This window comes from Spermophilus citellus (assembly GCF_964194105.1).
Source record: "Spermophilus citellus genome assembly, chromosome: 5".
Taxonomy (NCBI): Eukaryota; Metazoa; Chordata; class Mammalia; order Rodentia; family Sciuridae; genus Spermophilus; species Spermophilus citellus.
The window spans coordinates 134,068,588-134,094,711 of NC_138186.1; the positions used below are offsets into that span (position 1 = coordinate 134,068,588).

Below are 26,124 nucleotides of genomic sequence, written 5' to 3' on the forward strand. Positions count from 1 at the left end.
GACAGCTGAGTTAATTTATAAAACACTGCTGCATTTATCTTAGCATTTATCTTGGCAGATTTCAGTTCTCTCCCCAGTGTACAACTCTTGTATGCTGACTGCACTTAGCACTCAAAGAAGGAACAAGTCATTTCTATGTATTAAACACTTTGAGAGCCATCGCACAGAATAAGTTTGATGTTTCTTCACACTTTTGGTACAAGTTTCTTTTCTTATTGATAATTTATTCACCAACTCTCTGAAACTTGCATAATACTCTTTCTTTAAACCTGAAGCAAAGAGAGTCATTTTTATAAGAGCAATAAACTAAAGTGGCTGTTCAAATACTTTACTTGAATTGCACTGCACACTGAAGTACCTTTTTTGTTAATACAAACCTTTCATATTCTAACAGGCAGCTCCCTGAAATTCTAGGGCTGCTTAAAATTATATGACCAGAACCCACCCCCCACCGCCCCTCCCACATACACCAGCCCTCTACTTCTGGGAGTAGGCCAGCAAATTTGCAGGATTCATTCTGACAACTGTTCTGGTGTAAATATTTAGAGAAACCCTTTCCATTAGAGATTAAACAAAGTGTAAGTAACTGTTTCTAAATGATAGATCTTATTAATGTTTGCAACAGCAGACCTTATGCTATCTGAGGCATAGACTTTGATACTGTACACTGAAGAAAAGATTAAAGGCAAAATAATTAAGACAGAAATTAGAATGGACTTATATAATTTGAATGGCAAAGTGTACAGAATGTAGAGAAAATGAGTTCATTTATATTTAAAATAGGAAAACAGTAATTACTTGTGTTTAAAAGAGGGTGGGGTCAATTACAAATCTTCTTATCACTCTGCAAGTTCAAATGCAGTCCTTATCTATTTTTCCATATGATCACCAAAGTAAAATCAATCACATGTCTGAGATCTGATCTAAGTCCTGGTTTGTGTATTGTTTAAGAACTATTAAAAGACACAATGATTAAGCTCTAATATTGATATCAAATATCACTTGTTAAAACAATGTGGCATCCTAGGCCCTGGGAAGTAAAAGCTTACCAATGTTCCCTTTCTATGTTTCCCATTTGCACAGCATTTTCAAGTGTTTATTATATAGAATCATCCCTTAGTATCCACAGGGATTTGGTTCCAAGTCCCATCTCAGATGACACAATCCTCAAATGTTCAGATCCCTTATGTAGTATGGCATCACATTTCCATTTAAACCTACTCACAGCCAACTGTATACTTAAATCATCTGTAGATTACTTATACCTAATACTATGTAAATGTCATGTAAATAGTTATGCTGTGGTTTTGGGGGAAAAACAAGTTTAGTACAAACACAAATTTAAAAACATATACGTTGTTGAAGGCATGGATGTAGAACCCATGGATATAAAGAGCCAACTATACTAGGGGAAAACAGCAAAGCACTTTAAAGTGGCAGAAACTTCACTAACTGCATTTTATATTAATTCTACAATATTAACGATTCTTGGGATACCTGACTGGAAAAGGTATATATCCCTTACACAAGTTATTTTCTCCTTCCCTTGATGATCTAAGGCTACACAAAAATATTAACAGTTATAAATTTATTTATTTATTTATTAGTAGTTGGGATTGAACTCAGGGGTGCTTTACCACTAAGCTAAGTCCCAGTCCTTTTTCGGGGGCGGAGGCAGGGGAATCTATCTAAGTTGCTGAGGCTGGCCTCAAATTTGTGATACTCTTGCTTTAGCCTCCCGAGTCACTGGGATTGTAGGCATTTGTCATAGCACCAGACCCAAGCTATGAATTTTAATTCAACTTACTTGTTGACAGATCAAAATCTAAGATCCCTCATTGGTATCTATGGTGTTTTCTTCTTTATGAAGTAAGTTTTCTTTTTTAAACTTTGCATTAAGATTTATTTTTTTTTCCTTTAAGAAAGCATTTAAAAAAAAAACAAATAAAGATGCTATGTCCATAACATTGAAACATCTCAGAGGGATTTTACTCCTTGTTTTGCCTCAGACATAACAAATATAATTCACTACTGAGTTTCCAATTGATTCCCACTCGCATCCTGTATATATCATGATTCAACAAAGAAAACACTAAAGAGCGACCTTTGGGATAGAATGGAAATTTCATAAACTTCATTGCAGGAGACTCACATATTTTGAACTACCTTCTTGAGTTTAGACTATTGTGAGAGAAATCACACGTTAGAAGCCAGGGAGATTGATTTCTAGTTTATACCCTGCTGTGCACTTGAGGCAAACCATTTAGTCTGTGATTCTGTTGCATCCACTATCAAGTGGCAGGCCCACTCTTTAATTTATCTGAAGGCAGGAAAGTGACCTTGAGGTCCCTCCACCAGTAAAATCAACAGACTTTCCCTTTTCCTTCTTCGAACATGCTCTACCTTAAGTTGTCTGTCAAAACTTCAAGAATGTGGAGTTAGGGCTTGAGTTCAAACATGTAAGTTTCCTTTGGTAGTTTCTCAGAATATTTAGACCATATTCAAGAAGCTAACAAGTGAAAAAGAAATCTTGTTCAGAATACAACAGACACTAGTATGGCAGTATGTATAAACATTGCTGTATAACCAATGTGATCCTGCAATTTGTACACGTGGAAAAAATAAAAATTCATACCCCATTTGAATCAAATGTATGATATATGATATGTCAAGATCATTGTAATGTTTTGAGCAACTAATAAAAAAAACCCAGAAATCTTGTTGGGGGAAGAATTTGGGAAAAGAAATGGCAACTGAACTTAGGCCTGACTAAAACACCATAAATTTGTTAATTCATTGAACAGCTATTTTAATGTTATGGGATTACAAAAGTGAGCAAAACAAACCTGGAATCTGCCCATGTGACATTGCACAGTAGTTAAAATAGAAAAGATGAAACCATAATTAAAAAGCAATATTTGGCTAAATGTAAATTAGAACACTTAGATACCATTTCTAAGCTATTAATACTTCCCTGTTAGATTCGTTCAAATAAAATTAGATATTCATTAAATAATTTACAATGAATCTAATTTATACCCACATTTTTCCCCCTCTGGAAAACAAAGATACTAGAGACCATTGTGGGCAGGAAGCTGGAAAGTGAACGGAAGATCAACAGAAAACACTGAAATTTATTAGGCCTCCCAGTATTTTCTTGTCAAAAGATTTATGACCAATGAACAGGAGTCATCACTTAGCATGACGTTTGTGACAATCATAGGAAGTATGCTATGCATACTGTAAACGTAGTTGGCATTGTTAGGTAAAGCTTGTAATGGAGTAGCATAGTTTGGCTGAGTGAATTTCCATTTTTGGCACATTGATTAATTTCTATAGCTGAACTTTCACACTAGTTCATTAACTGGAATTAGTTTTACCAAACAAACACTAAAATATTGTATGTTTAAAAATAGTGCATTTTTGTTCATCTCTCTGCCGCATTTCTCAAACCTTTTATGGTAACCCTTGACCACTACATAGAACATACAGTCCAATCCACTTAAAGTATCAGTTTGGCAAACATATGTCAACAAGTTATTTGGATTTCTTTTGTTAGTTGTTGAGGATCTTTTCTAACATTAGTTGAGAACTTAGAATATGTCAGTGGCCCAAAATCCAGTGTCTTGAAAATAAGTTGATTCAATTTTTTTTTTGTATGTCATCACTAACTTGTGAAGGGAATTTTAGTAAAGAGAGCAACTATTAGCAGTTTTTACAAGTGTTACTTCGAGTAACCCTCACAACAATTACTGTGATATATTGTTAGCCATTTATTTTATACTTGAAGAAAATGGCTGAAAAGGGTTAAGGAACACATCAAAATGATATGACATGGATAGAATGGTAGACCTAAAACCTACACACAGATCTTCTGACTGAACACAGAGCCCTCTCTGTGACACTACTTTTCACTCAGTCTGTGAAAGAAAATTTCTACAGGGTGTTTACATGAAGGAGATTTCTCTCTCTGCAGTAGAGATGGAACTATTACCTCATTGGACAAAAAGTGAGGTTGAGAGAAGGAGTTAACAAACTGTGCTAATTGACAGAGTGGTTAATTGGGAAGAGCAATGAGCTTTTAAACTCTTTTTAAAGCAGAAGCTCAATACGATCATCATTTGTTCCTAAAAGGTTCATCTGGTTGCTAAATGTTAAAGTACTAGTAGTAGTAGAAGTAGATAGATGTGAACTCTATTCAAAAAGGAGATAAAATCCATGGGAAAGGTTGATGGCAGATGGGGATGAAGAGGGATTTTAGATTTTTGGCTTCATCAACTGGATGGTGCCATTTTTCTGAAACAAAATATTATGGAATAAACTATGAATAGCAGCATTTATTTAAGATATACAATATGTTTTAATAGCTAGGAAGAGTTTTGGAAATGATGTCTGCAGCCTAAGCCCCTTGGGTTACTGAAGCCAAACAAGAGAGGCCAAAGAGGTAAGTAACTTGGTTGATGTCACATTGCATCAGAGCCAAGAGTAGAAAAGAGTCTGTGGCCATTGTGTCGCACGTAAGGCCACACAGCAAATGGTTCCAAAAACAGACATTCCTGAGAAGTGTTCTGTGGGTTTTCTGGCAATCTGATTTTATGTTTGTTTAATTAATGAGTTTTTCAAAGAAAATTATCTGTTCATTGGCTAAGGATTTATTTCACAATCTCTTTATTTCCTTACTGCAAGAGTTGTCAAGCCTTAAAAAGTTCCAGTAACCTGTTGTCCTAATAACCTCAGATGACTCATGAAAGGGCATCATTTTAAAAAACAAGCCAATTGTTTTGCTCTCATCAAATACCATTATTAGTTTTCTCTTCTTACTATTCTTAGGAAAAAGGGAGCTTCAGATCTGGCTCCAAGTAGTTACATAAAGTATCATCATTTATGTCCATTATTAACAATAATCAATATAGTTTATATCAATATAGTTTTGTGCAGTATAGAAAGACATTCTCATTGTTCTCTTATTTAATTTTTTCAACACCTCTTTTAAATGAATAGAGTAACTTTTACTGTAATCATTTTATAGTTAAAGCTCTATGATATTATGTCATTTGTGTAGCATCAAAGACTAGTGGGTGGCAGAATACCCCCCTACAAGTCCTGGTAGGATGATATTTGTTTTGTTTTTCTATAAACTCCGTGGTCTTTCCTGCACTGCTACAATCCACATGTATTTCCACTGAAGTGTCTATTGTTAGTAGAATTTCTTTGGATTTGATTGTGAAGGCTTGAAGGTTAGGGAAACTCTTTGTTGTGGATGAGAGTCTTACTAGCTGACAGCTGAGTTGGCAAATTCTTAAGGACCTGTCCCATTTCAGTTCCCCTAGAGTTCATCATGGGGAGGAAGTGAGGAGGCAAGAGCACCCAGCACTGTTGGACCAGCTTCTCTAAGGAAGAAGTGTTCTGTGTGGAACTAGAACTTCCTAAGAGGTTGAGTGTCTATATAAGGGGAATTTTTAAAAATAAATTATATGGATGTCTCCCAAATATCAGGATATTTGTTATTATAGACACAATCAAGTAGATGATTCTGGGGAATCAGTTTGAAGTAGATCCCTCCAAAGCTTTATAATTTTACCACCTGAGCACTAATTAACTTCAGGTTCAAATCTGAAAGCTAATAGGGTTAAGAAAGAGCAAGTTCCATGATTATATTCCCCATCCTCCCAAATATTATTTATGTATTCCTATCTAAAGAATTTTGTTAATAACACTTCACCTCTTTTCCCCTTTTCCTTTATATAAGTTCCTCTTTTCCCTTAAAGTCCCATAAACTATTCCTAACTGCTCTCTGTAGTTTTCACATAACCATTGGTAATTGCTCCTACTTAAAAAAACAAAAAACAAAAATCTGTTGTATTAAATTTCTCGTCTATATATTTATGGTCTTTGGAATTTCAAAAGATTATTTTACTAACTCCATTGTAGGCTTCTTGAGTCAGAAACAATGTTTTGTTTCTCAATATAATCAGTCCCTAGAAGATTGCCTCCAGCAATCACTTATTTATGAAGATGGTGATGATATGATGCTGAGAGTGTGGTATTTATGTCACCTGCATCAAATTCAAGTGTAGTGCTCCTTATAAGTATAACTAAGTCCGCCATCTCCATTCCCAAATCAACATTCTTGGAGTGGAACCTATGCATGTGCATTTTGAATAAGCACTACAGGTCCTTCTTCCATGCAGTGAAGTTCTGTAGCCACAAGCACAGACCTTTGGTCCTCTGCACTGTACTAGTAGCATTTCTATGTCATGTCTTTCAGTCTGTTTAAGTACATGTTTGTTTTCGGTAAGTTGCCAGAGTTCCTAAGACTTCTTACCCAGAATGTTGTGTGAGGTCACCAGGGATTCCCATTACAGTTTATATCTGTGGTCCTTGGAAAGTAGCTTCTTTCTCAGACTGTGAGTTTCTGGCTCTCCAAGTTATCAAATATCCTATTGTACAAAAAAGCATCAGCACCTGCCCTCTTTCCAGTTTTCTTGCTGAGTGGTTTCTCAGACTTATTATTGGTAAATCTGCCAGCTACCTTGAATATGGATGGAGGTAACACGGGATGTAGTTAGTGCCTCTTGAGTAAAACGAAATTTCCTATACCTATTGATTTTGAATGCATGTCTGTGAAGATGCTGGTGCTTTACAGTGTCTTCCTGGATCCACTCATTAATCCTCTATATTACCTAGATGCTCCCATGTTCTAAATGGGAAAGGCTTGCTTCAAAGAGGCTAAGCAACTTTTGTGTAAATAAATAATCAGATTGTGAACACCTTGAAACAAATCATTAGAGATGTTCATCTTTGTAGGTTTACTAGCTGATGGTGTCTGGATGTTGAACAATTTAATTTTTTTTTAAACTAGTAGCTGGAAGAAGAGATAAACGTTGGCAATTTATCTAGATAAATCTCAAAACTGGGATTCAAAACAGACTGTGCATGAGTCCAGAGCCAGTGCCTCACTACCCTGTCCCTGTGCTCCTTTGAGAAGTGTGCAGGGCTCACTTCTGAGGTGGCAGTGCAGCAAGCTGTGCACATATCATAAAAATTCATCAGACCCACAAAGGTGCATGTGTATTTCTTTTCTGTTAGTAATTTTATGAGAAAAATTCACTATTTTCTCTGCTCAGGACTTTAGATGCAGGATTTTTTTTAAACGGTATACCAACTATTTGTACATCTTCTTGTGCCTGTTAAAATACCGCAAGGCTTCTCCTGCTGTTTGCTTATGCTAAGGCTCCAGCCATCAGATATGCTACTTTAACATGCTACGTGGCAGGAAGATCCAAGTTTATTCACAATAAAACAAAGCAGAGTTTGTGTTTTAGCACAAACTGAAGTTTGTTTCACTTAAGAATGTGAAGTTAGTAGTTATAGACTCACCCATGCAGATTCATTACCATTAAACTATCACATTTTCTGTTTGTGTTGATTTCTAATTATTTCTCCCCTTAAAAAAAAAAAAAAGGAATGGCTCTTTTAGCCAGACCAGAGCACATAATGATTCCCACTGTTGGATGAACACTGTTGGATCTGTCTCATGAAAAACGCTGTTATTACCACCCACTAACTCATCAACAGATCCTGGCTCTCTACAGACCTGGGTCTCCATTACCCCTCTCCACCCCCTCTTGTCCTCTATTCACCTCCACTTGGGAACATGGCCACTTGGAGAAGGGGAAGCTTTCCCTGCCTTAGCAACAGCTAGAGATGCTGATTCAGTACCTTACATTTTAACACGTAGCAGAGTGCATTAACTTTATGATAGTTTCTATCTGTGGTTTGGGGGGGGGGACTTTATTTTTAATCCTGCAAAAGTTTTGTTACAGTCTTTATAGCAGTATCAACTATAGCTGCCTGGTTGGTTACAGGAAAACTAATATGGGTTTTCACTACTTCTCAAGGGTCCGTTTCGAAATTACTCTGTGGATTATTAATTCATTTAATGAATAAAAGAACATAATGTTGAAATTGTTTTTTTAAAAGATTATATTAAAAGTGAAAGCCATAACATTATTGTTACTGATATTTCATATGCATTGCTAATGGCAAGAGTTTAGAAAAATGCAAGAAAAGATGATGTGCAAGATGGTAATTTTTAAACTTTTTATCCTTTCTTTGTTCTTATGACTGCTTACATATTTCATAATTTTACCATTTCTCTTCCTCTACCCCACCCCCACATACCCTCCAATAAAAGAGCAGTGAAAATTTAAAACCCAAAGCAGACTAAAATTACTGCTGGTGGGAGATGGGGAGGGACAAAGGAGAAATGAACTGTTCCCAAGAGCAAAGAGCATGTAGATGGATGCACAGTCTCTTCAAAGGTTGGGATCTGAATGTAAATTCTCATGTTTGTTACTAATTAGAACATTCTCCTCTAATGTAAAAATTAATAATAGAACATATTTTCATGGAATACAACATACTGGTTCTGTTCCAAGACTCATGAAATTAACAAAAATTAAAGTGAATAACTGTATCAGGCCACATGGGTTCTTTTCCTTCCTTTTGAGATTTACTTAGAAATGCAGAGTGTAAATAGACTGAGACTATTCACTTCCCTCTGGAAGGGCCTTTAGGATCAGGCTCTGCCCTTCTCTAACTTTATGTCATATCACTCACATCTCTACAGCCTCATGATTTCCTCATGATAGTGATGATCCTCAGGCCTGGTTCTTTCCCACAGTCTTAAAAATCATTGCACTTGTTGGTTCTGCATCCATCTCCATCTTTTGTTTCTAGTCTTGATCCTACAACATGTGATGAGGCAAAATAAAGCCCTTGCCCACCAAGTTCACATCTAGCTACCAAGTATTCATCATACCTTAGATTTCAGGAATTCTACAGCTAACATCATTTACTGAGAATTTTTGCAATATTTTGAGCTGACTTGATTCAAGTAAAAAGAAAAGATAGTTGCTATTTAATGTTAGGTTTGTCTTATTGCTGTGGTTTTATCTTAAAGTATTTATAGAATACAAATATTAGACTCCTTTAGGAAATTATTATTTAGTAAGTGAAAAGGAAAGATTTACCAAGTTGTCAAAGAAATCACTTCCATTATAAATAATGTGTTTCCCCACATAATAATGGTGGAGCACCAACTGGACTGTATTCAGCAGCTGTTGAGTATGTTTCTCTCTCAGACTTAGGAATTCTAAGTTTCACTGGTGTAAAAACAAAATTTCAGATTAGAGATTGATTCAGTGGGACTAAAACATACAGCACAAACTATTATCCTGTTATAGTTCAATTAAAGTCTATACTATTGACTTTGATAATAGGCCAAATAATATGCATAGGTGTATGTGTGCATGGGTGTGCATGTGCATGTCTGTTATGTATATGTTTCCATATCACATATATACAATCACATATGCATATATATGTCATGTAAATAATAGGTGAATTTTAATTCATTTGAAGATTAAGACATTGGTTTATTAAACCATTAAACCATCAAGCGATAAACAGTATTTCAAAAATAGCAAGATGTATATATGTTTAGATGCATAAACATATATCTCTTTCAAAAATTATTAATAGATAATAACTATGGAGGACTATGAGTAAACCTTGATTCATGCAGTTTCATAGCTTGGGAATGCCAAAAGAGAGTTGAATCCCAAAAAGTAATTATATTTATTCAGAAAACTTTTGTACATATCTTGCTTTCTATACCTAACTTCTCCTAATTGTTTAAATGGCTCTGGAGACCTGTTCATTGTCAGTTCTACTTTGAAAGCTTTTTAACTTATAAATAAATTTTTAAAAATTGACTTTCAGTATTTTCTTATTTGACACAACAGAATCTGAAGGGGACTGCCAAGTAATTCAAATTTTTAACATAAGATTTTTCTAAAAGTGGATGTTGCCAAGCATTCCATAAGGACCATGAAACATCTTAACTGTAGCATTACACTAAACTTAAATATGGTTCAGTAACAATCAAGTTCTCAGATATGGTAGAAATGTGTTGTTCTAACTTGGGCAAGAAAAAAAATCCCACATTTTCTCTAGGTCAATGTATTATTCAACTAAATGACCTTTAGAAAATTTTCATAATTTCATTTTGAATGATTTATTTCATAATTAAACATCTTCAAATTGTATGTGACTTGGAACTTGATTCTTTTACCAGAAGTCTATAGGCACAGCCCACATAAAAATAAGTTATTATAGATACTTTCTCTTAAGTATTTATTGACTTAACATCTTTATTATTTTTAAAAAGCACAGATACCATATTTTACCATGTAATCATTACAGATTTTATATCAAATATTTTTGCAAAAAAGTGGAGTGCAACCATTATAGTAAACTTTTAAACTTTTAAAAATTTGCTAGTATTGCTAAAATCATTTATTACTAAACTCTCTTTGGTACAGATTAAGGTGCACAGAATACTTGTGAATATATATCAAAACCAAATAGCCCAAATCATTTCTTCATGACAGTTTACTGAACATTTTTCTGCTCTGGGGTGGGGGGAGCTAATACATTAGTTGTCATTGATTTGTGCATTATTATCAATACACTTAAGAAAATTCACTTCTGTGCTGCAAAGTATGGACTTAGAAAATTTAACCTTTTGTATTAGAAGATTCTATACCACTATTGCTATTATTGGTTTCCTTATCTGACAAACTAGCTGTTTCAGCTTTCAGAAATATACTGATAATGCATGAGTGCTGAGAGCTCTAGGCTTAAGCTTCCAAGAAGACAAAGCACTTCCATAGGCCACTGGTGAATTCATTGCTGCTATCTTTGCCTTTTAAGCCATGTGTTGAACAGAAATGTGCCATGGGACAATACCGTGATGCAAAGTTAAAGACCAATTTTTGGACTGATATAACAACTCTGGTGAAATACAGTAGCTTATTTTTTCTAATTTTTAAATTTGTTGTTGTTGTTGTTATTGTAGGTGGACACGATACCTTTATTTTATTCAAACCCAGTGTCTCACACTTGAGAGGCAAGCACTCTATCACCGACTTACCACCTCAGCCCTATTTTTTTCTATTTATTGCCTTCATTAATTAAAGATAAAGTGTCTCTGGTTTCAATCTCCAGTAAAATAATAATAATTATTATTATTATTTAATTATTTAATTATTTTATTAATATTCTATTATTATTATTATTTATCAAGAACCTATTCAATAAATAGCCACGCTGTGTAGAAACTGGGAATCATCGAGAAACTTAACAGGAAATTATCAAAGCAATCATATTCCTGCCCTCAAGAAACTTATGTTCAATGTGAAGATCCTTGTAAAAGGAGAAGACCTGGAGAAAAGGACAAATGTAAAATATAACTGTGGAATTCCATTGCTATCTTTTCCCTACCCTGACTCATAAGGCTCCTGCACACAGGAAAGAAATTAGTAAATGTGAAAACAAGAATTCTTTCAGAAGACTTTGTATAAGTTTTATGCTGTTTTTGGTTTAAAATAACTTTTATCACATTTGTTACTATAAATTTTTAATTATATAAATTATGAAATCAATAAACCATTTCTTTATTTAGAACTCCCTTTGAATTCAATCAAACCTGTCTTACAAGCCTAATTTATCAAATTTGGTATTTTTTAAATCCTCTAGCCACAAATAAAGTACCATCAGAGGTAACTAGCAGCATAAAATAATGGATTATTCCACATAGAAATATACAATAGATAGTGGTACATTTTCAGTTGAGCTTTAGAAAGGCATTAGAGTAAGACAAATCTTAGGAGCTTGCACTTAAATTATTAAAGAAGGAGAACTTAGTTTTCAATATTGTAATTGGTTTGATATATCATAAACACTGAAAATTAGTAACATGGTATATTTACCAAATGCGCTGGTACCCTCTAAAATTCTATGTTCTGGGGCTGGGGGTGTAGCTCAATGGTGGAATGCTTGCCTAACATGCATGAGGCTCTAGGTTCAATTCTCAGCATCAAACAACAAAACTGAAAACACTTGATGCTCTGAATATCACAGTTGAATTAACTCTCATGCCAATAGTAAGTTCCTTAGGAACTGTTTCATCAGTTATTTATCACAAGTTGAAGGTTATCAAGGAGATAGTAGGAAGGCTTGTTTAAAAGCTAGAGAAACTGAAGTCATTTAACTCAGGAGTGTTGACAATTCAGACACTGCAAATAGTTTTTAAATTATGCATTAATATATACCCTTTTCATACACTTAACCCTCATAAATAGGTTGAGAAAAGATATTTACCTCTTTCTTAATTTTAAGAAAGGCATACTAATTTTACTGTGTAAAATCTTAAGATCCCAATTTAAATTTCCTGTGAATTTGTCCATTTCCCACTCATATCTATCCCTGTTGCACATCTGAAGTTTATTTGTATTTAGATAAATAAGTACCAGATATCAAAGATATGTGTTTTAGCCCTTGATCTAAACTCAATATTAATTCAGTGATTTGTAGTATTTCTTTGAGTCCTATTTTAGGGTTTAAAAATAAGTAATTATGATAGCTCCAACTTACTTATATACATCATAGGACAGTTACCACAGTTAACTTAGTTTTTTAATGAGATGCTTTATTTGAAATTGGTATAGAAATGTAAAGTATTATTAAAATCTGTTTATAATACATCTTTTCTCTTACCAAATGTTGTTTATTTGGAATTGTCTTTTTTCCTACCATTTATCAATGTTCTCCACTTTCAGAACATCTTTAATTAAATAGGCAACACCAGACACTCCCATGTATGTCTCCAGTAACCACCCCAAAGTAAGCTCCATTCCTGAAAATTAGTGACTTTAAATGATATTTATATTTTCTGACCTCTTTATTCTACACACTGTGTCCTAATCCTCCCCATGCAGGCTTTATTCACCTGGTAGCTCCTCCCCTCTCTATTCACTGGTGAGAACTAGAAGCTTCCCAAATCCCCTTTCTTGTTCAGGCCACATTTATTTGGTTGCCATATTTGATTGATTCTATCTCCTAAATATCCTTAGAACATGCATCCCTTTCTCACCAGATTATACTGTTTCAGCCATATAAGCTACTGTCTGTCTTTTACCCTGAACACTACATTATTCATCTCCCAGTTTCCAGGACTCCCATGCTACTAGGAGAATTCCTTTTGAACAGAAAACTGATGTATCACCCATTGGATTGAAACCCCTATGTCTACAGGATAATTTCTTTGGCACAGCCAACAAAGCATTCCATAATTTAGATCTACTCTCTACCAATCTTTCTGATAGTCCTCATTTTTCCATAACCCACTACTTATGCACCACTTGGATTGAACTCATGCCAGTCTCCTCGGTTTGGGTGATTGTGGTGTTTCTTCCCCTGGCCCCACAGGACCATTTATGTACTGGTAAACTCCAACTCACTTTCTAAAATTGAGTTCAAGCATTAGATATTCCATGAAATCTCCCCTTGCTTTCCACCACCAAGATCTACATTGCTTATATAAAATACAGTAGAAAAATATTGCTTGGGAAAAGAAATTTACAAATAAAAATGAAGTTATTATTAGAATAGGAATTATGAAGAGGCACAACAAAGTAAAATTCTATTTTCCATTTTAGGATCACAAGATTTTATGGCTGAAAAAGCTGTTACAGTCAATCCAGACCAAAGTTTTCTGTGGTTTCCATATAAAAAGTAAAAGCTCTTGACTTAAGATGAAGTTTGGGAAATTTGTATCTAGTTGTGTAATACAGACTGTATAATTTGAGTGATCCTTATACAGCATTCAAGAAAGCAGTCACTACAGAATTCAACAATAAAAAAATAGGATCATAGAATCTGGACTTCATAATCTCAATTTCTCTTATGTCCACAGCCAGCATTGAAGCTTTTTTGAAGAAATAAAGTTTGTCTTCATTTCATATTCAAAGTTCACTGCCCCCATTGAAAGTTCACTAACAAGAAATAAACAAATTTTCCTGGCAAGTTGGGACAACTGGGTCTTCCTTGATTTTTCAAAAGTATTTTTTCAAAAACCTTTGTCTTCATAGACAAAATATTAAAAAGACAGGTGAAAAGATTTACTGTAGCACAGTGTCAACTGTGGTACATTTCATCAGTAAAAGGCTCAGGAAAAAAAGAGAATTGAGTGAGGTATTTTCAACATACCTCATAATTTCAATGGATACTGGTTTCAATCATGACCCATACAGAGATCCTCCTAAGAACTTTCCAAACACCCCAAACCCATTTTTTTTTAAAAAGTGAAATTTATTTTAAGGAATCCCAGTATTTGAGGTTTTGATATGTAAACCATGCTGATACTGACAACTGATCTATTTAAATTTATACTATAATTGACAAACGTTTCAAGATATATAAATTTGCAAATGTGTTTTCTTTTAAGCAGCTGCATTTCAGAAATAAGGACATGCTGGCATGGACCAACCTGATCCATCTTCCCTGAACCCAGAGCCACTTAGTGCCTGGGGACTTGAGGCAGTTCTATTTCAAGTGAGGTCCACTTTTCCATAGGCAATTCTTTTCGAAGAAGGGTTGCGGGTTTTTACTGACACCTCTCATTTCTTGAAATGAACTCTAATATATTCTGAACATAGAGCTCTCTTGACCCTTTCCTTTCTTAGGGTGTTTCCCTGCTTAAAATATGTACACATTTTCTGTAAGTCTCCAATGCTGAGTTACTGGCATGAAAAATGACCCTGTTACTTGGAAAGCAGTTTTCACTTACAAGTCCCCAGGGCCCTATAATGTCTAAACCTCCTGTGCCACTTTATATGATTGTCCCACCCTGCAGAAGAGCATAGACAGGAAAAGCAGACTTCCCTTCCCCCCACACATTTCCTCAGTTTATTTACAAAATGTCTTGGAATGAGAATGAGCTGTTTGTGGTTCCTGTGGCTGATTCCAGGATGGCTTCTTACAGACAGAGGATGCTGGTCAACCAAATGACCTCTGTGTAGCTCACCCATGCACCCCTATGTAAGGTTCTTTGATCTTATGGGTACCCCTACTAGGTAAGTCTGAAGCTCTTTGTTTTATAAGAAAGAATTTAGTAACCAAATATTACTGAATACAGACTAATAACAGCATGGCCTATCAGAGCTATACCTTCCTTTTCCAACAAAGGAAGTCAGAAATATGTGGAGATACCTTCAATTCCTGTTCATCAACCTTTGTTTTTCAAAGGAACATTTTTTCCCTTCTAGCATTCTGAAATGACAAAAAAAAAAAAAACGCTATTCATCTTATATTTGAATAGAGAATATTTTAGCAGGGGAAATCATCCCAAACCCTGGTCACAAGGAAGACGTCCCTTAGGCAGCAGTTTCTACCACATCACACACAGTTAATAGTCATAAGAAGGTTAAAGTGGGGATGACCTGAGGTAAACATCAATCTCCCCAGATGTGTATTCATATTTTCTCTAAATTAATAATGGACACTCTTACATGAGTGATTCTTTGAAACCTGGGAATACGTGTAGCCATATTCTTAGGACAGACTCGTCTATCCTCAGCATATAAGGTCTTTACTTCAGTAAGCACAAAACGAGGGCACAGAAATTGTAAGAGTGTCCCAAATATACAATACTGAGAATAAATTACCATAAGCACTTGCATATGGCCCTCATGGAAATACTAGTAATATTAAATTTACAGCATTGTATCAATTTGTGTTGGCAATTATTAAACCCACTTGAGAAGAAATATTTCAAGAAAGCATTGGAGGGTGGTGAGTAGCTAACATAGTTTCAGAATCAATTTGCACTGAATCAAAAAGAGTAAAATTGTGTTCTCTAATATACCATAGTTGAAAATAAATATCTTAGTATCCTTTCTCAAACCCTAGTGTGTGTAATTATATTACTGAAGAAATTAAAGACATGTGCTTATCACCTACCACATAAATGAAAAACTAAAGCCATGTGTATTAATTTCAATTCACATGTGAGCATAAAATTGCCAGTCCCTAATTTCCAGAGAAGCTAATTCAGTAAGGATATTTTACATATAGTCCCTAATTTCCCAAGGAACTAACTAGTAAGGGTATTTTGCATATGTATTCTACAGATTGTTCAAGCCAAATGCATTGCTATTTTTCAAATGCACAAATTTTATGAACTTTGAAATTACAGGCAACATATGTGTTAAAAGGAATATCATATCCCACCGAAAAAAAAAAAAAAGGTCGGAAAAAAATTCTGCTTCATTCAACCATTACCACCAAATTGAAAGCTAGTGAAAGAAATGTAAACACTACCAGAAAATGTCATGCAACTTCTATGTTTATAAATTAACCTTTGTTTTTGTCTTTCTTCATTTGTCTCCCCAGTGCATCCTAATGTCAGTCAAGGCTGCCAAGGAGGCTGTGCAACGTGTTCAGATTACAATGGATGTTTGTCATGTAAGCCCAGACTATTTTTTGTTCTGGAAAGAATTGGCATGAAGCAGATAGGAGTGTGTCTCTCTTCATGTCCAAGTGGATATTATGGAACTCGATATCCAGATATAAATAAGTGTACAAGTAAGTACCTACACAACATTATATTTTTATCTCATCCTTGGGGACTTTTTCAGATTGAAATCGCTTCTAATATATCTGTGATAGTGTTAAGTAAATAGTGTTTACCTGATGATTAGGCTAAACCATACTTAAATTTAGCAAGATAAAGCAAAAATCATGTGGTTTTCTTTTAATTGAAAAGCTAAGACTGAGAACATGTTTATTACTTATTGAACCTATGGAAAAGTACTGTAAGCATCAATACCATCTTAGTTCCCGTGACCATCAAAAATGGTATTTAATTACTTGAATCATTGTAGCTTTTTAGGCTACCAAAGGATTTGAGTGTAGCAACTCAAACATTTATTTCATCCATTGGATATATTCTCTTCTGGACCCAGGGAGTCTGCACTCCACACTGAACCCAAGTGAACTTTCAAAACTATAAATTAGGAAATACCATATAGCTGTCTATCTGTCCCTCCACGATCATCTCCTAGGACTCCCTCTCTACCATGTTGCACCAGCCTCATCTGGTCTCCTAACAAGGCCTTCCCACCTCCAGCCTTTGTAATTACTGTTGTATGCTGGCTCTTCTGGAAATTTGGAAAGATCTTTGCCTGCCTTTGCATGGCTAGCTCTCCCATTTCATCTGGAATTCTTCTCACATGTCAGAGCAGTGTTCCATGACCATCTTCCCAGAGAGGTATTCCATGACCATCTTATTCAAAATAATCAGTCTTTCCCTTTGTCAGTTATTTCCCAGTTCTTTTTCTTCCCTTTTCTTTTGTGGTTGTTTTGTTGTTTTTTCAGAGTGCTTTTCACTGAAAAGTGAAATCAAACTGCCTGGTTTAGAAAAACAATTCACCTCTCTGGTTCTCAGCTAATTACATAACCTTTTGAGCTTCAAGCACCTTATTTGTAAAATGGGAATCATCATAGGGACTTCCTTGTTGGGTTGTTTTAAAGTTTAACTAACTTAATATTATAAAATTCTTGTGATAATCCTGGCTTATAGGATTACTACAAGAAGGTCAATTTGTTGTTTTTATTATATTTCCTCCTAGAATGCAAGCTTTGTGCAGTCTGAATCTTTTTTCTCATGTGAATTGCTATCAACCAATATCTAGAATAATCACTGGCATATACTGCAAATCAAATATTTGTTGAGTGAATAAGAACAGTACAAGAGAGTATCTCAGTATAGTTTGTAAAAGTTCTAATGAGACATCTTCACTATGGTTTAATACAAATAGATACTTGTCCTGTAACCAGTTTTGGCAATATATATGTACAAGTTGAGTATCCCTTATCTGAGTTGCCTGGTACCAGAAGTGTTTCAGAATTTGAAGTTTTTTTACATTTTAGAATATTTATGTAGTTTTTACTGGTTGAGCATCCCAAATTCAGACATTTGAAATCAGAAACATTTTGAGTGTCACATTAGTGTGGTGCTAAAAAAAAAAAAAGTGTCCTATTTCAGAGCATTTGGGGTTTTAGACATTAGGAAAGGGAATACTCATCCTATATAATCAAAACATTTCATTAGGTAATTAGTACATGATATTAAATCAACAACTGATATACGTCAACTAAATGACTATAGAGGAATCTTTAACTCATTTTAGCAAGATAAATTTGAACCCCAAGTGTGTTTTTGATACAAAATTGCCTGTGTATGGAAAAATGGTCCAACAATAGTTATGAAAAGATCATGAAAGCATATTTCTCTATTTTTTTTTTCAGAGTGCAAGGCTGACTGCGATACGTGTTTCAACAAAAATTTCTGCACAAAGTGTAAAAGTGGATTTTACTTACACCTTGGAAAGTGCCTTGACAATTGCCCAGAAGGGTTGGAAGCCAACAACCATACCATGGAGTGCATCAGTATTGGTGAGGAGGACTTCTGAAATTTAGAACGGATGAGAAACACCTCACATGATAGTCATTCTCCATGAAGGTGCTTCTCAAAGTCCAGTCTCACAAGAGCCTCAACAATTGTCTCTTAAGAGGCTCTCTCCATCCTTCTTTACAAAGATCCTATTCTAAAGATGCTCTCATAGCATTATCTAGCCTGTATCACAGTAACATTTTTCATCCAATGAGTGCTCCATTATTTCTTAAGGACTGTTTGTATGTTTCAACTATTCTGAACACTGTAGATTTATTTTGCATCATTACCTAATGAAGTTTTACTTAGAATTAGTCTCTGTATCTTGAAGTAATTAAAGCAATGATTTCACAAAACACCTAGGTCTAATATCAACCAATAACCAAAGTTATTTTCCAAGGAGGGAATATTTTCTCTTGATAAGTCCATTAATGCTTCAATGTTCTGCTTGCACAGGTATTCAGAAAGAAAAAAAGAAATATTTTGGACTTACTCAAACTAACAAAAGGAGAGAGTCCCGGGATCTGATAAACTGCAGGCTGAGTTTCCTAGAGGGGAGGTCCCTGAGACAAGTTGTTTGTCTAAATAACAGATCACTGTCAGGCTATATTTTCCCTCTTTTAAATGTTGTGCAGCTACTTGAGCTATGAGTTTTATGAACACTTGGGGAGCAGATGCTAAACCTAATGAGAAAACAGCATAGGAAAGCTCAAAATCCCCTGGGCAAGAACTGCAGGAACCTTTGATGCTGCACTGAGGTTGGCATGTGCACACAACAGCCCTCCTGATTCAGTACAAGATAGTCTCCAGGACAGCCCTGGGGCCACAGCACAGACCCTTCAGAATTTAAGTGTTGGAGCAGTAAATATAAGGTGGTGATTTAACCATTTCAGGTCCTCCATAGAATTTTTATTTCTGAACAATGGTTTGGGTAGAATGAAACAAATAGATGATATTTTAAAAGTAACCTCAGAAGCATCTGGAAAATAACAGTCCTGAACCAGTTCATGACTCTTTCTGATTACATTTTTTTCTTCTCAATAAAAACTCAGAAAAACAGCTTAGGAAAGGGTAAAAGATACATGAGAAAGCACTTCAAGTTGATCTCTTTACAGGTCCTGAGGGCTGACGATTAGAGGTAATCAGTTCCAAACTTGGAATAAAAAAAAAAAAAATGGGAACATGCTTGTGGAATATTCAAGGATAGAAATTCAAGATGAATTACTGAGTTTGTGGGATTTATTTACCCAGAAAAAAAGGACCCACATTGAAATTTTCTTAGTGATTGAAGGTGTAGCACTCTGTGTTCAGATATTATTTATATTAAAGGTATTAAAAGCTTTCTTATCCGAAAGAGCATTTAACATTTGGTACTGTTGGGTTAGCCTTTAATGTTTCCTAGTTTTATTCTACCAGTAAAACTAGATTATTTTTTAACACAAATTTAGGAGGTTTATATTTTAAAATATGTACTAGCAGTCTAAAGGCCACTTAACTTCATTTAGCTCATTTACCAGGTACAAAGGACCTAGGACACAATAGTAGTGCAAACCAGAGACTTTATTTCAGGGTTGGCTCTTGTTTGTCCATAAGGGCTGTCTCCCATCAGGTGCCATCTGGCCTACCGGCGCCACACATATCGGCTTGCCCCAGAATTTCAGGAAAGAAGATGACCTACTTCACCATGCAGAAGAAAATGAAAGCCTATTCCCCTAACAACCATGAAAAATAGGACCCAGAGAGCTGAAATCTTAACCCCCAGGCCATATTGCATGTTGTCAGGGCTATACTTAGTACATTAACCTTAGCTCCCCACTGGCTACCCAACAAAATATGTCTTTCCCTTTGCTAAAAATATAAAAACTGTATCTCTGGCTTCCTACCTAGATTTCAAATTGAGTGGAAAGGTCAAAATCAAAGAAAACACTGCCCTGATGTGGAACTGGAGTCTTTTGCCATCACATACGTATTCCCCGAGGTTTCAGGTCAAAATAAGCATAAACATCCACTGTACCCAATTTTATAAGAGGACATATTCTTTCCAGTTGGTGCTCAGTTATTAGCTTTCTTTCTTCACTGTCATTCTGTCATCCTCATTGGAGAAGTGATCTTATTCTATTAGTCACAGATGGAAGAAGATGTCCTTGATAGATTTTCTGTGGAACCATGTAGTTGATCAGCAAGAACTGAGCAAAAACAAAATGGTATTGCAAGACCAATAATGGTAGGACATCCAGTTAAATTTTCCTCCCAATTTTCCTCCCCTTCACTGTTACCCAAGACTAATGGTCAATTTCAACATAACTAGTACCAGGGGAAGGCAGCTCATTATTGTTTTTGAGACACTTGCTTCATTAGTGAATAGCTAGAGATTTCCAATGTTGAGATTGTTCTTATTACAGAAGATAGAAGAAACACAGAAACTAAGTGATTTTCTGCTTTTTTTTTTTAAAAAACTATCTCTTAACCAAGTATTGCTCCAGTTCTCCATTGTTCATTTAGTAACCTGACTATAACCTTTTTGTTATCTTTAGCATTTCCTCCAAAATTTCCATTTTTTCTGGATGCTAATATAGTTTATTCTACTATTTCTATGGGAAAAAAGTGATTCTCCTCTCCTGGCATTTTAACTCTCTTGTCTTATTAGAGCTTTTTAATACCTAACCCCATTAGTTTGAATGTACTTCTTCTTCCAATGTAATTGTCAAAGGGTGTCATTACAATTTCACTTTCAGCACCATTCACTTTCTGACTATAGACCAATACTTACCCATGTTGTAATTTTTTAAATCTGGTTTTCTGAAGGCTAAATACACATTTTTCTTTACCATTTTTTCTACTATGAAAGAACACCCAGGTCTGGTCATTTCTGCATTCAACAATGTTTCCTAATGTAGTCCTCTTAATTATGGCATTAAATGAATACTAGACAAAATTAGAGCTCACAATCTTTCCAATATTTTTACTTTCATTTTGGACATATTTTTATTTTATGTATTAAAGATCCGCTACTTTTTCAATGGTTAAGTTTGAGATGGGATGCTGGAAGATAATGTTCATAACTGGAAAATGTTTATGATGTTATTAATGGTTGTTCTATTCTTTAACCATAATTATGGTGGTTAATTGATCATGAAGACTATTTTGAAAGTGGTTCACTAAAGCTCAAGATCACAGAAACTTAAATTCAAGTATCTAGTGTGTAATCACTTTTATTTAACTCTGTGTTACATTCAGGTATTGAAAGGAACTGAAAAAGCCTGAGAGAAATGTATGATGAATGGATTTAAATTTATAATATACTTAGGTTATGTTTCTTTTTGTATGTGTGTGTCTGTGTGTGTGTGTGTGCACCCATGCGTGTGTACAATGCTGGGGCATTCTACTGCTGAACTATACCTCACACCTGCTTTAAATTTTATTTTGAGACAGGGTATTGTTAATTTGCCCAGACTGGCCTTGAACCTGCAACCCTCTTGCCTCAGCTTTCAAAGTAGTGTCACCATGCCCAACAAGGTCATGTGTCTTGAGGTTGTTATCAAAGAGCATTCTGCTCTAAAACAAGGATTCATTAAGACAGAAGAGTTTTCTAGGAAACTTGGCATGGGTTGTATCATGGGAAAGTGTTGCTGTTGGAATCTGTGTCACTTGTTACTAAGTTAGGAAGTTCAGTGGTTATAAATATAAGAAGAGAAGTTTTCAAATGTTTCTTTTTTGTTGGAAGTACAAATATCTGTTCTAAAACTTGGGAAAGTCATTATTGAAAAGACATGAATACTGCATACAGAAAAAGGAAACAAATCTCTAAAACCTTAAGAAAAGGTAACTCAATTTCTCTTAGGGATCACTCAGTCAAGTTCATTCTAGAAGCAGGTTATCAACTGAAATAATCCCAGAATTCCCTTATAATAGATGCTGTTATGCTGAACCATACCCAGTAATAAATGGCAATATTTAAGGGCTCTTCTGCACAGAAGTAAGAAAGGCTGTGAATGTAGGCCAAAGACCTGGATTCATTTGCTGCTCAATCATTCTATTGTACAGAAGTTTTCAAAGGCTATTCTTAGTATCTACAAATCAGCATCACCTGTATTGTTAGGAAAGCAAATTCACAGCCCCATGCCAGACAACTGAATCAGAAACTCAAGCTGTGGGGTCCAGCATTCTGTGTTTTAGCAGACCCTCAGGTAATTCTGATGCATACTGAAGTTTGAAAATCAATTCTCTAGCAAATAATCACATCTTCTCTCAAGTTCTGGTCAGAATCAATAGATAATTGTAGGGGTTCTCTGGAAATTATAAAGCATTGATCAGTTGTGATTAACTGTATTATTGCCTGAGTTAATCAAATCTAGAGCAAAATGTAAATCCAATGTAAGAATGAATTTACCTAAGAATTATGAAAAAACCTGAAAGCATTCTATTTCTGCTTCTTCAATTCTCTGATTTATACTTAAGTCATCTTACCCAACTCTGATCTTCAGGTTTTATCCTCAAAATTTGGGCAAGTATTGAGGGAAGCAAATCTTTCTTATTTAACAATCATGACAGTGTTGTAAGCCAACTGAGACTGTTTTTGCTGTTCTGTTTCAGTGCACTGTGAGGCCAGTGAATGGAGCCCTTGGAGTCCATGCATGAAGAAAGGAAAAACATGTGGCTTCAAAAGAGGGACTGAAACACGGGTCCGAGAAATAATACAGCATCCTTCAGCCAAGGGTAACCTGTGTCCACCTACGAGTGAGACAAGAAAGTGTACAGTGCAAAGAAAGAAGTGTCAGAAGGGAGAACGAGGTACAGTCATACAAAATGTGCTTGTTTGAATTCTCATAATTTGATGTATATCTTGCTTTATGCATTAAATATTTCTTAGGAAATATTTGGCCATGTTACTCATGTCTAAAATCCTACAGTGTGTACAAACAAAGAATATGTTTACCCTACATTATAGAATATAGGTCTGATAATTTTAAAAACTGGAGCCTAATCTCAGAACATTATGCTACTATAAAAGTGTGCTAACTGAATTGTGATGCATGAGTTTATATTATAAGCATCTGGGCAATTATTTTTTCTATGATCCACCTTCTTAGTGCCTAGAAGACTTTTTAAAAGTCTTATAACACAAGCTCTGATTCCATTTTGTGTAATACTATGGCAAAGAGACAACACCAACTTAGTCCTTTCCTCCTTGCATACAAATCAAAGTTGTGTAATTAGGTAGCAAATTTTTGTGACAAAACAAATATATATTTAGTTGTGGATAGACCTTTATTTTATTTATTTATATGTGGTGCTGAGACTCGAATACAGAGCCTCACACATGCTAGGCAAGCTCTCTACCACTGAGCTGCAACCCCAGCTCTAAATGTGTGTGTATATATATATATATATATATATATACTTACACACACACACACACACACACACACACACACATTACCTCTGAATTAAATGACCCAAGTCTGTATTTTATGAGTTTAGCACAATCATTAATGATGCTCTATTCCTTGGGGGGGGGAGGTGGGGGTTGGTTGTCTGTTTGATTTTTCCATGTAATACTAACTCTAAATACTAGATTATAAAATCTATTAGATATTTATTAACTATTCACGGACTTGTTCTGAAATCTTATGAGTTCCAAGGAAAAATATACTATATATTATGATTCTTGAGAGTGAATAAACTTCCATTTAGAAGAACCACAATTGTTGACCTTTAAAATATCATTTTCCTGACTTTCTCACTCATGAACATAGCACCACTTCCTACAAATATGTTATGTAGCTTTGAGTAACTATTGGTAGTTTTCTGGTGACCCTGTTAATGAGCCTCTCAAGTAATTGCTTTTTGTAAGGAGTAGTCTGCCTCTGGATTGAACTTCCTAAGTTTTTTCACACATTCTTTCAGCATATTTTGTTAAATTCTCACTTCATGGCCATACATAGTACTAGCTGTAGGGATTCCTATCTAAATAGAATACTGTCAGAGCATTTTGTCTCTGAGAGTATACTCAAAGTCGTGTGAAGGGTTAAGATATTTGAACAGATGATCACAAACCATGTACTACAGGAATTTATATGTATGTGAACTAAGTTTAATGGAGCACAGTGAAGGGCTCTGTGCACACATGAGCATTGTTCATATAAAAAAGATTTGGAGTCACCTGTGCATTTCAAAGCACCTTTCATTATACCAACACAAAATGGCCATCATCAGAAAGTATAATCTATTGTTACCATTACATCAAGTAGTTAATGTGATAATATTCTTGAACACATGGGTTATTCTAAAAAGAACTTCAAACTTTTGTAAATTTGTAAGAAGTTTTGATTAAAATTTAGATTCGGGAATAGAAATTGGCTAGTGAGGGGCTGGGATTGTGGCTCAGTGGCAGAACACTTGCCTAGCATGTGTCAGGCACTGGGTTTGATCCTCAGCACCATACATAAATAAATAAAATAAGTAAATAAAGATACATCTACAACTAAAAAATATTTTTAAAAAAAGAAGATGAAGAAGAAGAAATTGGCTAGTGAAAAAGGTCTTTCTGGCATTTGTTACCAATTAATCTAAAACATCTTAGATTTTAAAAGTTGGATTTGGAAATCAAATATTTCATCACTGTACTATGTGTATGCTCCCATAGCCCTATGTTTACTTATGTTTACTAAATTTTCTTGAAATTTAATGACTTACAGGTGGTCTTTGCTCATATCATTCTTTCCACAAGACTCTACAGTACTAATCAGTATTAGTATACTTTACTTTTAAAATTTAAGGAAAGTTTATCCAATTGAAAAAAATCAAAGTAAGACACTAGGAACATTTTATTTCCTTTATTTAAGAATGTGGTCTTCTAATATATTTGGCTGGAACTTGATCTAAACATTAACATTGAAAATGTCAGTTCTTAAAATGAGTAACTGATAAGATAAATAAGCCACAAGGCATTTGAAATAGTAACCTGTGACATAAGACTTGGCTTAAAATTTCCCTCTGATTGCCTCGGAGGATATAGTGACATTTTACATTGACAAGAGAATTTATACAATTAGAAAGAATTCAGTCATTTTATTCCTTTTTAAATTTAATAATGCATAGACTATTTAGTAGAAAATATGGATCACTTATAATTAAACTCTAGATCTAGCTTCACTTTTACTTACTCTTCATTCATCTTTCAGTGTTTTCTTTAGAACTATTTCAAGTAGTTCAGGAACAAATCTGTTTCTCCCTTCATTCACTACTTCCCTAACCTTATACCTTTCTTTCCATGAGGTTTACTTGTCAAATATTCTATATGAACACAGAGAAACCAAATAGATAAGTAATTATGACCTCTGGACATCCCACAATTTTAACTATATAAAGCATACCATCAAGACAATAACAAAAACAATCATGCAAGTCCTCATTTAGGGTTTGATATAAATTTATGTTACATATACAATATAATAAAACACTTAGTTATCATCTTGAATATATCATCTTAGTGGTAAGAACCACAAATATGCATAGAAGGAAGAATATTATCAGGCCAAATAAAGTAAAAGACTAATTTCTTTTTAATTTTTATACCATCTGATGTTTCTTATTTTAATTAGAGTAAGCATTAGAAACCTTTAGGTAATTTAAAAGATAAACATAACAAAATAATAAAGACATGATCTCTCCTACCACTAAAATATCTTATTATTTGAATTCTCCTAAATACCAATAAGAGTCATAAAACAGGAACATTCGTTTAGTGAGTAAACTAAAAG

General features: G+C 34.7%; 1 protein-coding gene across 2 annotated transcripts in view; it reads left to right on the forward strand.

Moving 5' to 3' along the window:
* Nucleotides 1-26,124, forward strand: part of RSPO3 (R-spondin 3) — a 77,459-nt gene that overhangs the window by 13,445 nt on the left and 37,890 nt on the right. For both annotated transcript variants that reach the window (XM_081296483.1, XM_081296484.1), the window contains exons 2-4: nt 16,300-16,491; nt 18,217-18,363; nt 22,955-23,152. In XM_081296483.1, the coding sequence (XP_081152609.1) occupies nt 16,300-16,491; nt 18,217-18,363; nt 22,955-23,152 (537 nt within the window). The remainder of the gene's footprint in view (nt 1-16,299; nt 16,492-18,216; nt 18,364-22,954; nt 23,153-26,124) is intronic.